The sequence below is a fragment of the Dendropsophus ebraccatus genome, chromosome 5, assembly GCF_027789765.1.
Source record: "Dendropsophus ebraccatus isolate aDenEbr1 chromosome 5, aDenEbr1.pat, whole genome shotgun sequence".
NCBI classification, from domain to species: Eukaryota; Metazoa; Chordata; class Amphibia; order Anura; family Hylidae; genus Dendropsophus; species Dendropsophus ebraccatus.
Genome location: NC_091458.1, coordinates 152709734 through 152725559, shown reverse-complemented (window position 1 = coordinate 152725559; position 15826 = coordinate 152709734). Strand labels below are relative to the sequence as shown.

The following is a 15826-nucleotide window of genomic DNA, read 5'->3' as shown; positions in this document are numbered from 1 at the left end:
AGACACTGACAGATACTACACACATATTCAATGATTTCCAAGAAACCATGAACATGTGCCATGACAAGCAGATGGGGACGCAGCACACTACAGGGGGCAAAGCCAAGAAGCGGATTTCTAAGCTATTTCCTGGGGGGAAAAAAAATCAATTTCTCTCAGTGTCACTGAAGTAAATTAGCTGTTTGTTAGAACTCGATCCCATATACTCAGTGATACAGTATTGTTACCCTCTGGGGTGGTAGAGACACGCCAGAGGGAAACTGACTGCAGATCCCAACCCATAGTAGTCAATGGGAGCAAACCTAGCATCTGGGGTGAGAGATGTGGCACCAGACAAGACCAGATGCTGCACAGGAGAACGCATCTTGCAGTGTTTTTCTACCTGTGTCTCAACTTACAAAAAGGGTGAAAAAGCTGGGTGACAGGTGATACTTTTTAGCACCAGCTGGGCCACCAGTTTTTAGTACCAGCTGGGCCACCAGTTTTTGGAGTAAATAACCGTGGTCTCAGCCTCACATTTTATTGCAGTGATCGTAAAGGGAATGTGTCATCAGAAAATGACTTGTTTTTATGTTACAAATATTTTTAAAGAATTTTTTGTGACATTTTTTTCTTATTTTTCATTCTATTATAAAATAATCCTGAAAGTTTTCGTCTTCACCACTGGGGCTAAAACTAAGCTGAGACTTCCTGTTGTATCTGTGGTGATAAGAGGAGGCTGCTGTAAAGTGATCTGTACAGCATTGCAGCATCATGTGACACCAGTAGATAGAGGAGACAACAGCAGCTCCTTGAGGAATGGCCTCTTCACAGGTCACAGAGCGTGCTCAATGATGTTTCATATTCATCTTAAGGGGACAGACTGTCTATTTTGGTGTATGTGCATGAGTCTTGCTGTAAAGCATGTCACTAAATGCTTTTAACTGCTCAGGCAAGATGGCAGCCCCCACAACAGTGTACAAAAAAATGAAGAAAAAAATATTACACTATATAGGTCAGAAAATAGAAACATTATAGTAAAAAAACCTTCTTTTTTTTTTGCATGTGAACATCATAAAGGGAATATGTCTCCTAAATGTTCCATTTAAGTTGTACTCGGGGGGGGGGGGGGCGCTTGAGAAATTTAACACCAGTTAATTTGAAAACAATTTTTTTTTCCAACAGACTACCCCATGAGTCTCCAAACTGCAGCCCTCCAGCTGTTGCAAAACTACAATTCCCATCATGCCTGGACAGCCAAATACAAAGCGTTAGCTGGCCAGGCATGATGGGAGTTGTGGTTTCGCAACAGCTGGAGGGCCGCAGTTTGGAGACCCATGGACTACCCCTTTAAAGGGAACCAATCACGCCGAAATTGCCCCCATTGATAAGGAAACGTGCTGGTACATCAGCCAGCACGCTTCCCAAACATCCCCCTGTCCCCTCCGTCCCCTCTTTTGTTAGCCCGTAATCTTACTTTTGTGATGTCCCGCGCCGTATGCTAATCAGCCCCAAGTAGTCAAGGTGGGCTGAACTAGTCAAGGTGGGCTGAACTAGTCAAGGTGGGCTGAACTAGTCACGGTCCTGGGCGCTGTAATCACGCCCAGAGGGGCGTGATTCAAAGACCTTCGCTCCGCCGACGTCATCTCTGGCCCGCGATCACGTCGGCGCGCCGCGCCTTTCGCATGCGCAGTACGGCGGGAGAAGACGCTGACGTACTGCGCGTGCGGAAGACGTCGGCGTTGGAACGCAAGCGCCGCCGTCTTCCGCACGCCGCGCACGCGCAGTACGTCAGCGTCTTCTCCCGCCGTACTGCGCATGCGCGGCATGCGAAAGACGCGGCGCGCCGCCGACGTGAACGCGGGCCAGAGATGACGTCGGCGGAGCGAAGGTCTTTGAATCACGCCCCTCTGGGCGTGATTACAGCGCCCAGGACCGTGACTAGTACAGCCCACCTTGACTAGTTCAGCCCACCTTGACTACTTGGGGCTGATTAGCATACGGCGCGGGACATCACAAAAGTAAGATTACGGGCTAACAAAAGAGGGGACATAGGGGACAGGGGGATGTTTGGGAAGCGTGCTGGCTGATGTACCAGCACGCTTCCTTATCAATGGGGGTAATTTCGGCGTGATTGGTTCCCTTTAAGGAATGCCAACTAACAGCACACATATTGCAATAAGGTGGAGGTGAATATCTAGATTACAGTAAGGCCCAGATTTATCAACACATATGAGGACAGAAACTTTCTTCATTAGTTTGTTCACCAGCTTACAATTTCAGAGAGGAGTCAGATGTACCAACAGAAGGGAAATAAGAGCTCACCTTAAGTTGATAGAAGTCGTCTGTGCCATCCTTCCGGGCCAGACACTGCACAATGCTGGGCACAGGAGAGTTGCCTAATCGGGGACCTTTAGAAAATTGAAAGTAAAAGGAGGAAGAAAAAGAAAAAAGGGGGAAGATAAATGAAACCCCATAATCCATGTACACCGTATAGTGTTTACAGTAGACGGTATATAACACACAGCCACCCTTCATCTAAAGAGAAGATTTTCAATTCCCTTAGATGTATGAACATATTTTGATACTTACTAAATAAAGAAAAAGTTCTGATAAAACCACCTAAAATCTCCATGCTGATTTTGATGTAATTTTCATTAGTCGCTGATCCGCCCCTAATAATAATCAATGGAGCGGGCTGGCCGAATTGGCGCTATGGGGGCAGCACAATGCACCAGACCCTGAAGCAAACTACTACCTGCACTGGAACAGCGCCGAGGATGAAGGCAAGACATACCTTCCTCCTCCACGTCTCCTGCGCAATATGGATATAGCAGTAGGTTACATTAATCTAACCTGCTGATAGCTCCCTATAGCGCCGGGGACGCTGAGGAGGAAGGTATGCGTCTTACCTTCCTCCTCGGCACCAGTCCCGCACTCTTAGTAAAGGTAAAGTACCCTTAGGAGCTTTATGATGCAGCAGTGTTCCTAACAGTGCTCCAGAGCAGAGTTTACCTCGACTACCAGCATGTGACCTTCCACCTCAGCCTCCCTGGTACTATAGGGGGCTTTCAGCAGGTTAGATTGCTGCAGCAAATCTAATGTGCGTTTGTCATAATCTGCACCACCTGGTAAATACATCAACCTGACTGGGACAATATACCCAATCAGGAAGATTCTTCTATGATTCACAGTCCTCTATGGACAGGGGCACCATTTTTAAAGTGACTGTACCATCACCGCTCCTTCTGCCAATGCTCCAAGTTGGGTGAGCGATCACGCTGCCGAGCGCAGGAACCGGGCAGAATCTGGGTACATTCACTTTAAGAGACTGACCTGCTGACACATAGTTGACCTTTTTTGGAATTTTTCCAAATATTAAAAATTCTGAAACCTATTCAGCAAAAATCTGAACTCCTCGGGTCACACTCTGTGCTTCTTCATATGGCACTATGCCGATGCTGCCATAATAATCATAACAAACCTCGGCAGTGCCAGTTATCAAAAGAAGAAGAAAAAAAAAAAAAAAGAAAAAAAAACACACACACAAAACCAAGTGATCCCCACTCACCCAGAATGAAGGGCCCGGCCCTCTTGGCATTACTTCCAGAGATACTGCTGCAGAGTGCCTTGGATCTGGCAGATGTCTCCCCAGAATCCCTTTCAGACGCTCTTCTCTTCATCCTCTATCTGTAAAAAGGAAGCGAGAGGAGATGATGGATGGGGTGCAATGCTGCTTGCTCACTTACTCGTCTGCATGCCTTTTCCTGCATAGTTTCTCCACCTACTGGTTTTGCAGTCAGTTCCTGAGCAGACACTTCTTCATCTGACTTCTCAGCCCAGATACAATACACATCATCAATACAACTACAACAAGAAGAATGTCTAAGTAATCTGGCCCTTTTAGGGTTAAAAATAACTAGTGATGTCACCAAATGGCAGCCAGACCACCTGCTACCCTGAAAATGGAAACCCTTTAAGCAGACGGCCTGTTCAAGTACCATGTCATGTAGAGATGGACGAGGAGGCACAGGCACCAGGCAATATAAGCCACGTTAGCCCCAGCAGTTACAATGATGACATGATTACATTATGCAGCAAGTGATAAGGTCACCGGGAGGATTCACCACAGAGGACATCCATGTGCCGGTTATTCATTACCAGCGGCACAGCATAATCCTGTCCCACGTGTTGCATCATTCCGCCATAGCGGCAAACTGAAGACTGCTAAATAGTCATGTAGAGGTGGTTACACATCCCCAAAGTATTTCTTCATTCAGGGTCAGCAGAGTAAGCAGGATCCTGTAATTCTAGATAAGGTTACAGCAGAAGTGCAATGACAATCCAGCTGCGTCAGCTTATCAGCAGAGAGAACGGTGAGTCACCATGCCGAACACTTTGCTTCATATCAGGGGGGGGGGGGGGGGCAAACTCAAATATACAGGGCGCCAAAACTAAAAAAAAAAAAAAAAATATAGGACTAATTTGCAGGCCAACCTTGATATTTATTGAAGCTTGTGTGTGTGCAGCACTGTTCCTGCCACTGGCAGAGCAGCATGTCCCTTCTGGTGGGCACCAATGATATGATACTGCTATGGCATGACAAGGATAGGAAGGTAGAGGGCAGGGGGGGAGGAAAGCTCCATGTCTATGACCCCATACACACACCCATAAGTGTTACAGCTCCGTGCTGGGGCAGTGATCTGTGCTGCAAAAGGTACTGGCAGGTCTTATTACAGACCGCAGCTGTGCCATGGATCACCGTCACCTATCAATGGGTCTGTGCAATTGAGGACAGCTTTAAGGACATGTGAATGTAGCTTAAAGGTAGCTCACATGTACCAGATCTGCAGCAATTTTCACACTGCGAGTTTGCAGCAAAATCTGCTGTGAATCCTGGTAGTGTGAAGTTGAATGGGTCACATACCCACAGCGGAATTTTCATTCCACTGCCTATATGTGACCTGGCCCCTTTAATCCCCCCGCCCCGGAGCATACATTACCTGCTCGGCGCCGCGGCTGTGTGTCAGGCTCCCGGCTCCTGTCGCTCCCCATCAGCCAATCAGTGCACGGCAGCACTGATTTGCTGATGGGGAGCCAGGACCCTCACACAGCCGTGGCGCCGAGCAGGTAATGTATGCTCAGGGCAGGATCACATATCCGCAGCGGAATGAAAATCTTTTACATTGTTTATTGGAAAATTGGAAAGTGTGTGTGTGTGTGGGGGGGGGGGGGGGGGGGCGCAGGCAATTTAAAGGAGATGGGGAGGATGCCTGGGAAGTGGAGGATGCAAAAAATAAAAATAACACATGAGATGCACTTAAACCTCCCCCCCCCCCAAGCGCTGGTGCCCGCATACCACCACTGCAGTCCCCGTCCGCATTCTGGGTTGAGTGGGGACCTGGGATGAGACATGTCCGGTCCACTTATGTCCCAGGTCCCCTCTCATACCAGAAAGCAGCCGGGGACCGCAGTGGTGGTATGCGGACACCAGCCAAGTGCATTTTTTTTCATCCTCCACAGCACTTTAAAAAAATATATATATTCTTACATTGTATGGATTTTATAAGAAAACACACACACATTTTTACATTACATACATATACATTTTATTTTATTTTTTTTTAAACTCCAGTCTTCCAGTACTTATCAGCTGCTGTATTCTCTCCAGTCTGACACAGTGCTCTCTGCTGCCACCTCTGTCCATGTCAGGAACTGTCCAGAGCAGGAGAGGTTTTCTGTTTCAATATATTTTATTGAATTTTCTCAATAGAATATTGCAAAACATAGCAAGTTTTGCAAACAAAAACGGATAGTATACATTGTACATTGTAACACATTGTATAGATGAAGTATAAAGAAAGGCAAAGAAAAGGATTTGCTGCTGCTCTGGACAGTTCCTGACATGGACAGAGGTGGCAGCAGAGAGCACTGTGTCAGACTGGAAAGAATACATCACTTCCTGCAGGACATACAGCGGCTGACAAGTACTAAAAAGGTTCCATATTTTTCAAATAGAAGTAAATTACTCATCTGTATAACTTTGACACCAGTTGATTTAAAAACAATTTACATTTTTATCTCTGGTGTGCCCCTTTTATACTGTTTGGAAATGGTCAGGCTGCATTGTGTTCTACTTCATACTGAAGGAATATACTCCCCTATATTTAAGATGAGCATTTCTGATACTACTAAATAAACTATCTGAACTGTATATGGAGAGCACAAAAAAGCAGGGGATGGCTTGCCACAATGTGGGTAAATAATTTAGTCCTAAGTGGCTGTGTGAATTCCCCTTTGTGGTAGTTGTGATACATCTTTAGCCAGAAGACAAATGCTCTATGTGCCAACAAGCGGGTCGGGTGACAACTGAAGACAAGAGTCAGAGATCCAAATCCTCGGACGGTTTACAGCCTGGAAGAATTAACATAACAAACCAGACCTATAACCGTAATTATAATAAAAAACAAGCTGCCATTATAAACACCTAATGAAGAAACTAACCCGGCAATGAAATCTCTCCAGCTCTGCGCTCTGCTCCGTCCACAGTGACGCGTCCTTACAACTTTACGGTCTGATTTTGCCATTGATAATAAAGCTATTACAGCACTGAATATGTTAACAAGGTACTAACCAGCAATATGTCACCATAATGACAGCCTGCCTAATGAATGAGAGAGATGTGTGCCGAGCCGGCCTGTGTAATTGTAGAACAAAGCTCCTCTTACATTTCCTCGCAGAGGTGCGTGGGAACACTTTTATTCCATGTAAACCAAATTCCAGGCAGGCGGGAAGCAGAATGCTCAGGTCTGCCTACAATATTGTACTCCACATGGAAAAGCGCTTCTCCTGGGGAACTGGAGGAGGCCGCCATCACTACAACAGATGCTGCAACCTATACGAGTTTCATCACATCACACAACATGAGCCTGGGAACTCCTGAACGCACGGCCATCTGACCATATGGTTTGTTATGGTGGGAATCCACATCCTCGCTTCCTTTCTGTGCAGATTTTTTTTTTTTTGCAGAAATCTATAGTACAGGCGATTTTAAGAAACTTTGTAATTGGGTTTATTAGACGAAAAATGCATTTTTATCACGAAAAAGCAGTTTGAAGCTGTCATTAGCAGAAAGCAGCAGCTGAGAACTGGGGGAAGGAGACCGAATAGATAACAACACGTATGGAAAGAATTTTTTGTCTCTCCATTTGCATAAACATATCAAAAGTTATGTTGGAGCAAAATACCCCTTTAATGGAGGAACAGGCTCTTTAAGCTTCCTACTAGCTCAAGTCCACAGAATGACTGAACCCCAGTGATTTATGCTAAAAACACATTGTTTCCCATCCTTCAAAATATGAAAAAATGCAAAAACAAGACAAGCACTATGTGAACTATGTAGACCAAGTAGAACAGGACTGAATGCAAGGACGTTCTTCACCCACATATATCCGGTCACATAAATTACACACTCTCTATGGACGACCTTTACCAAAACCGGACGTTTCTTTACGAGGTGTTCATGTGCAAAACAAGTCTCTCCATTTCCATATCGCTCATTCATTCTCTGGTCACCCAACTGGTTTTCAACTAACAAGGTTGGACTGACATCACATTCTGTGCCCCAGAGGCGTGCATACATTGAGGAAATCTGAAAACCAGCTGCTGACGTATGGCTATGCCCTCACCGCTACCATCCCCAATGCCATCATATACAGGAGCCCTCACCGCTACCATCCCCAATGCCTTCATACACAGGAGCCATCCCCAATGCCACCATATACAGGAGCCATCACTGCCACCATACACAGGAGCCATCCCCAATGCCACCATACACAGGAGCCATCCCCAATGCCACCATACACAGGAGCCATCCCCAATGCCACCATACACAGGAGCCATCCCCAATGCCACCATACACAGGAGCCATCCCCAATGCCACCATACACAGGAGCCATCCCCAATGCCACCATACACAGGAGCCATCCCCAATGCCACCATACACAGGAGCCATCCCCAATGCCACCATACACAGGAGCCATCCCCAATGCCACCATACACAGGAGCCATCCCCAATGCCACCATACACAGGAGCCATCCCCAATGCCACCATACACAGGAGCCATCCCCAATGCCACCATACACAGGAGCCATCATCACTGCCACCATACACAGGAGCCATCACTGCCACCATACACAGGAGCCATCACTGCCACCATACACAGGAGCCATCACTGCCACCATACACAGGAGCCATCACTGCCACCATACACAGGAGCCATCACTGCCACCATACACAGGAGCCATCACTGCCACCATATACAGGAGCCATCATTGTCACCATATACAGGAGCCATCACTGCCACCATATACAGGAGCCATCACTACCACCATCCCCAATGCCATCATATACTGGCTCCCTCACTGCCACCATCCCCAATGCCATCATATACAGGAGCCCTCACTGCTACCATCCCCAATGCCACCATATACAGGAGCCATCACTGCCACCATTCCTAATGCCATCATATACAGGAGCCATCACTGCCACCATTCCTAATGCCATCATATACAGGAGCCATCACTGCCACCATCCCCAATGCCACCATATACAGGAGCCATCACTGCCACCATATACAGGAGCCATCACTGCCACCATCCCCAATGCCATCATATACAGGAGCCATCCCTGCCACCATACACAGGAGCCATCCCCAATGCCACCATATACAGGAGCCATCACTGCCACCATATACAGGAGCCATCACTGCCACCATATACAGGAGCCATCACTGCCACCATATACAGGAGCCATCACTGCCACCATATACAGGAGCCATCACTGCCACCATATACAGGAGCCATCACTGCCACCATCCCCAATGCCATCATATACAGGAGCCATCACGGTCACCAAATACAGGAGACATCACTTTCAATGCTGCAGGTTTTAGGGAGTTTACAGACAAGCCATGTGAATCACCATGTTATTATATATACTGGATTACTAGAAAAGTGCTGTAGGTCTATGTAGGCAGAGTTCATAGTTCAGCCACACACTATCAGCACTAAAGCTAAAAACACCAGTATAGGTGCACTTCTATTACTCAAAATGTGTACCGGCCCAAACCAGACCAAGCGTAGTCCCAGGCAGACAATGTCTGGTCTATTACATGCTATGGCCACGCTGCAGTATACACCGTATATGGCCGCAATGTGATATAAAAGCCCTCGGACAAAGTAAAATCACAGGTCTAGTTTTCTCATATTTCAGTTTAATAATTTCTCCATTTCTAATATTAAAAAAAATAAATAAAAAAAGAAGGAAGAAGAATGCTTGGGACTGGAGCTCCGCCACCCACGGATGCTACAGTAAAACTGAAACTAAGATGACTGTATTTCTAGTAGAGATGAGTAACCATAGGAAGCGGGACTGTCACCGCACACAACCCAGTCAGCAACTAAAAACCATGTGTCAGGGAATTCCATGAGAAACCTCTATATAGATCAACTACTAGCTGTATATATATTCAAAATGACTGATAGCGGAATCTGTTGGTGCTATACAAATAAATATTATTATAGCATGGAATCCCATAGCGTCACTGTCATTGCTGCGGAGTTGTGAGTGTGCACTGGACTCCTTCCTGCACAGTCTCTATTGCCGCCTATGAGCCGTTCTGCTGAGACCAGCCACAATATACAGGTGTAACACGGGACACATATAACACTGTCCTCCAACTACAACTCTCAGCAGGTCCCGAGAGTGCATGGTGGGAATTGTGGGAGTGATGCTACATGCAGATTGTCTTCTATGGGGGTAAGGCTTTCATCAGGAGCCCCACTAGTGTAGCGTAGTGTCCAATGTCTTCCCTAATCCTCATCCCTGTAGGCCAGGGGTAGGGAACCTTCGGCTGCTGCAAAACTACAATTACCATCATGCCTGGAAAGCCAATGTGAAGCTTTGCAGCAGCTGGAGGGCTGAAGGTTCCCCAATCCCTGGTGTAGGCGATGGAACCATAGCTGTTAGATCCTTTTTACTATTTATAATAATGACTGGCTGTGCTGGGACTTTTAGTACATAATAATATGAGTGGCTGTGCTGGGACTTGTAGTACATGAGTGGCTGTGCTGGGACTTGTAGTACATGATATGTACTACAAGTCCCAGCACAGCCAGTCATTATTATATCATGTACTACAAGTCCCAGCACAGCCACTCATGTACTACAAGTCCCAGCACAGCCACTCATTATTATGAACTACAAGTCCCAGCACAGCCAGTCATTATTATAATATGAGTGGCTGTGCTGGGACTTGTAGTACATGAGTGGCTGTGCTGGGACTTGTAGTACAGCTGCAATCACACAGGTTGGGGGGTGTTGGTGCTTTGTAGCTCTCTCTCCATGCTGCCAATGAAGACATTTACAATATAACCCCATGAATCTCTACAATAGTAAAGCTACAATATAAGTGTCAGGATTCCTACTGAACCCAATGAAAGCCAATAACACACAAACAACATTTGTCAGGGAGCAAATCAACTAAAAGCAAAACCACAGCAACATGTATGTCCCCGCAGCCGGCCAGAGCTCCTCCGCTATATAGCAATGAGCAGCGCTGCACTATCTCCCACCGACATCTAGACAACTGCAGCGGGCAGCAATTCTAGGCTCCTCCCCGCACCTGAGGCTGCCCCTGAGGAGGAAACAGTACCGCAGATTTTCTGCATGCAAATATCAACTGGGAAAATCTGCAACTTAAAGGGACCCTGTCAGCAAGAAAATGCTGTGTTATCTAGTGTCATGTTATAAGGTAGGAACAGCTGAACAGATTCATAAAAAAAAAATTATATATAATAAAAAATAAATAATAATTCTGGATTTCTTTTAAATCAACTGCTGTCAGAAAGTTAAACAGATTTGTAACTTACTCCTATTTTAAAAAATTTCCAGTCTTCCAGTGCTTACCAGCTGCTGTATGTCCTGCAGGAAGTGGTGTATTCTTTCCAGTCTGACACAGTGCTCTCTGCTGCCACCTCTGTCCATGTTAGGAACTGCCCAGAGCAGGAGAGGTTTTCTATAGGGATTTGCTGCTGCTCTGGACAGTTCCTGATATGGACAGAGGCGGCAGCAGAGAGCACTGTGTCAGACTGGAGACAATACACCACTTCCTGTAGCACATACATCAGCTGATAAGTACTGGAAGACTGGAGATTTTTAAACAGAAGTAAATTACAAATCTATAAGACTTTCTGACACCAGTTGATTAATTTTTTTTTTTTTGCTGGAGTACCCCTTGAAGAGGATGGAATGAAAGATCAGAGTTTGAAGGGGTAATGCGGCGCTAAGAAACTATTAAAAAATAACACACATTACAAAGTTATACAACTTTGTAATGTATGTTATGAATGTGAATGGCCCCCTTCACCGTGTTCCCCCACCCCCGCACGTGTACCCGGAAGTGTAGTGTACCATACATACCTGACGCGCGTCGTCGCCGATCTTCTGTCAACTACGTAATCTTTGGGAGGCCTGTCGAATCGCTGCAGCCATCCCTGATGCCGGCCCCCCTCTGCCGGGTCATTGGCTGAGCATAACTGTGCTCGGCCAATCGCGGCTGAGCAGCTGATGACGCAGACGCTCGTCAGGTATGTATGGTACTCTACACTTCCAGTTCCACGTGCGGGGGTGGGGGAACACGGGAAGGGGGCAATTCACATACATAACATACATTACAAAGTTGTATAACTTAGTAATGTGTGTTATTTTGTGAATAATTTCTTAGTGCCGCACTAATCAATAAATGACAAGTTATACTCTTATAATCTTTTATCACAAAGATCTAGCGGCCGGCTCATCTCTTCCTACTCTATATTATGATGCCAACAGATTTGATAGCATTTTCATACTGACCGGTCCCCTTTAAAGCGCCGTCCAAAATGCAGTTTCAGCTTTTATGAGGGGAAATGTTGCACGGCCATTGTAGTAATAGATGACTGCAGTGGGTCACAGTGGTGAGGGGCACAGGCCGGGGGAAGTCTCTCCATCATATCATGTAAACAAACTTTTTTCCAGGCATGATGGGAGTTGTAGTTTTGCAGCAGCCAGAGGGCAGAGGTTCCCCACCCCTGCACTATACTATACAGCTGCCAGCCATTATAAGGAAACCATCAGGACCCCACACATAGGGGTTAGTGACACTAAGACTCTGGGGGCCCCAGCACTGACACAATGAACCCTCGTATTCCCACAGGTCCGACCCCAACCAATCCTGACACCCAGCACTGCATATTCCCAGACACCCGACATCACACATACCCCCGGGCATATACACCCTGCACCGCACATACCCCCACACCATATATACCCTGACACCGCATATACACCCTGCACCGCACATACCCCCACACCCAACACCGTATATACCCTGACACCGCATATACACCCTGCACCGCACATACCCCCACACCGTATATACCCTGACACCGCATATACACCCTGCACCGCACATACCCCCACACCGTATATACACCCTGCACCGCACATACCCCCACACCGTATATACCCCAACACCGCATATACACCCTGCACCGCACATACCCCAACACCGCATATACACCAGGCACCGCACATACCCCCACACCCAACACCGTATATACCCTGACACCGCATATACACCTGACATCACACATACCCCCGGGCATATACCCCCCAGCACTCTATATACCCCCCGACATCCAGCACTCTATATACCCTCACCCCCGGCACCCTATATACCCTCACCCCCGGCACCCTATATACCCTCACCCCCGGCACCCTATATACCCTCACCCCCGGCACCCTATATACCCTCACCCCCGGCACCCTATATACCCTCACCCCCGGCACCCTATATACCCTCACCCCCGGCACCCTATATACCCTCACCCCCGGCACCCTATATACCCTCACCCCCGGCACCCTATATACCCTCACACCCGGCGCCCTATATACCCTCACCCCCGGCACCCTATATACCCTCACACTCAGTTCTCTATATACCCTCACACCCGGCACCCTATATACCCTCACACCCGGCACCCTATATGCCCTCACACCCGGCACCCTATATGCCCTCACACCCGGCACCCTATATACCCTCACACCCGGCACCCTATATACCCTCACACCCGGCACTGTATATCGCTGGCCCTGCAGGCCGCCCCCCCTCCACCACACATGCACGGTATGAGGCACGGTATGAGGCACGGCCCGGGGGCACCGCCGTGACTTCCCTCAGTGTTCCCGTCCCGCTCTCACCTGCACACACAGCCGAGCCTCCCTCCGCAGCACCTGCAGCCCCTTCCCTCAGGCCGGGCCCTGCACTCACCTGGTACGCTGCACCCGCTCCCCCTCACACCGGACTCATGCTGAGTGATACAGGCGATAAGCGAAGACACACAGGCAGGCCTCCGCCGACCATCAAGCCCGGCTCGCCATCGCTGCGCACTTGACAACGGAAATTACGCAGACTTCACCGCAACCAATCACATTGCTTCTATCATCTCCCGGCCCGCCGCCAGCTCCAGAGAGAGCTGCGCCTATTGGTCAGCAGCAGTACATTTGTTGCCCATGGAGGCCACACCCACCCACTGTCCACAGCGATGACGTCACCGTTTTGTGTTGTGGATGGAGGCGGCTGTGATTGGCTGCCGCTGAATGGGCCGGAGAGAAGAGATGGCGGCCCCGGGGGCCAGCACCGGCCAAGTCCTACTGCCCAGTGTTATATCCCATGCAATTATACGGAACTATAGAGATTTTTATATTTGTTTACTGATGTTAGAAATGTATAAAGTACTTCTACTTAACTCAATCTGAAGTCTTCCAATACTTATCAGCTGCTGGATGTCCTGCAGGAAGTGGTTTATCATTTCCAGTCTGACACGGTGCTCTCTGCTGCCACCTCTGTCCATGTCAGGAACTGTCCAGAGCAGCACAGTGGTTAGCACTGTAGCCTTGCAGTACTGGGGTCTTGGATTTAGAGGGGTAGTCTGGAGAAAATCTTTTTCTTTCAAATCAGAAATTCAGTTTCCCAAAATTATGTAGATTTGTAATTTAGTTCTATTTAAAAATATCCAGTCTTTCCGTACTTATCAGCTGCTGTATGCCCTGCAGGAAGTGGTGTATTCTTCCAGTCTGACACAGCGCTCTCTGCTGCCACCTCTGTCCAAAGCAGGAGAGGTTTTCTATGGGGATTTGCTACTGCTCTGGACAGTTCCTGACATGGACAGAGGTGGCAGCAGAGAGCGCTGTGTCAGGCTGGAGAGAATACACCACTTCCTGCAGGACATACAGCAGCTGATAAGTACTGGAAGACTGGAGATTTTTAAATACAATTAAATAACGAATCTATATAACTTTCTGAAACCAGATGATTTGAAAAATTTTTTTATTTTCGCCGGAGTACCCCTTTAAATCCCACCAACATGCAGTTTGTCTGCTCTCGCTGTGTTTTTGTGGGTTTCTTCCCAGAACATACAGATAGGTCAATTTAGATTGTGTTACAGGGTCCAAGAAGAAAAAGAATTGACAAACTATGTTGGCCTTAGGGTCTGTTAACACTGAGGAATCGGCGCTGAAATTCCAAGTGGAATCCCCGTCACAGACCCCAACCAGAATTGCGCCTGCGCCTGCACCTCAATGTAAGGTATAGGGCGCCTCTCCGCTCTCTGCGGTTTTCAGCTCAAAGAATTGACATGTTCTTTACGTGGAGAGGCGCCCATACCTTACATTGAGGCGCTGACGCAGGCGGAATTCTGAGTGGAGTCTGTGACGGGGATTCCGCTTGGAATTTCATAGCCAATTCCTCAGTGTGAACTGACTCTTATACAAATAAAAAAGCAGAGCAGGAGAGGTTTTTTGGAGGGGATCTGGACAGTTCCTGACATGGACAGAGGTGGCAGCAGACTGGAAAGAATACACCACTTCCTGCAGGGCATACAGCAGCTGATAAGTACTAGAACACTTTGGCTGCCCAGGCATGATGGGAGTTGTAGTTCTGCAACAGCTGGAGAGCCAAGGTTCCCTATCACTGTTCTATATCTTTTGCTCTCAGCAAGAATCTTATGATCAACTTTCTGTATAGGAAAAAGGTCAATGGTAAATGCCTATAGTGACTATATATATATATACACTGTATACAGAGGGATTTACAATCATGTTTAAACAGACTATGGGGGAGATTTATCAGACATGGTGTAAAGTGAGACTGGCTCAGTCGCCCCTAGCAACCAATCAGATTCCACCTTTCATTCATCACAGACTCTTTGGAAAATGAAAGATGGAATCTGATTGGTTGCTAGGGGCAACTGAGCCAGTTTCACTGTACATAATGTTTGATAAATCTCCCCCATATATATATATATATATATATATATACTGTATAATCAGATTCATTATCTCGTGTGTCAGAAAGAGAAATTGACATCAAGTGCGAGTGACATGTGATGCAACCTGGTGTCCTAGATAACATGGCTGCTGTGCCCAGAGATTTATTGTGCTTCTTACTTCCACATGAATCACGGGGTGTTGTTTATGTCGTTTATCGTTTTATTTTATTCTCAGTCTGATTGCCTTCTTTTTATTACAGCAAACGCTCAGTGGACGGTCCCCATGTTGTATCATCCCTTCTCCGCTGTATACGCATGTGATATATATAATACACACCCCTGACACAAACGGCAGACAATGTATTTATTAGGTCGTCTGAACGAAGCCTCAATAAATAATAATATCAGGATACTTAATATTGTACCAGATTTCCTGGTAATGAAAACAGCGCCACCCTTGTCCTCAGGTTTTTTGTGG

The 15826-nt window shown here is 47.1% G+C and overlaps 1 protein-coding gene across 1 annotated transcript in view; it reads right to left on the bottom strand.

Annotated features, from left to right (window-relative positions):
- The window catches only part of STK40 (serine/threonine kinase 40), a 30287-nt gene extending 16776 nt beyond the window's left edge, over nt 1–13511 (bottom strand). Inside the window, exons 1-3 of the mRNA XM_069972657.1 lie at nt 13350–13511; nt 3551–3669; nt 2305–2390 (exon numbers count right to left, since the gene is read on the bottom strand). Of these exons, the coding sequence (XP_069828758.1) occupies nt 2305–2390; nt 3551–3662 (198 nt within the window). The 5' untranslated portion in view covers nt 3663–3669; nt 13350–13511. The remainder of the gene's footprint in view (nt 1–2304; nt 2391–3550; nt 3670–13349) is intronic.
- Between the last annotated feature and the right edge of the window lie 2315 nt (nt 13512–15826).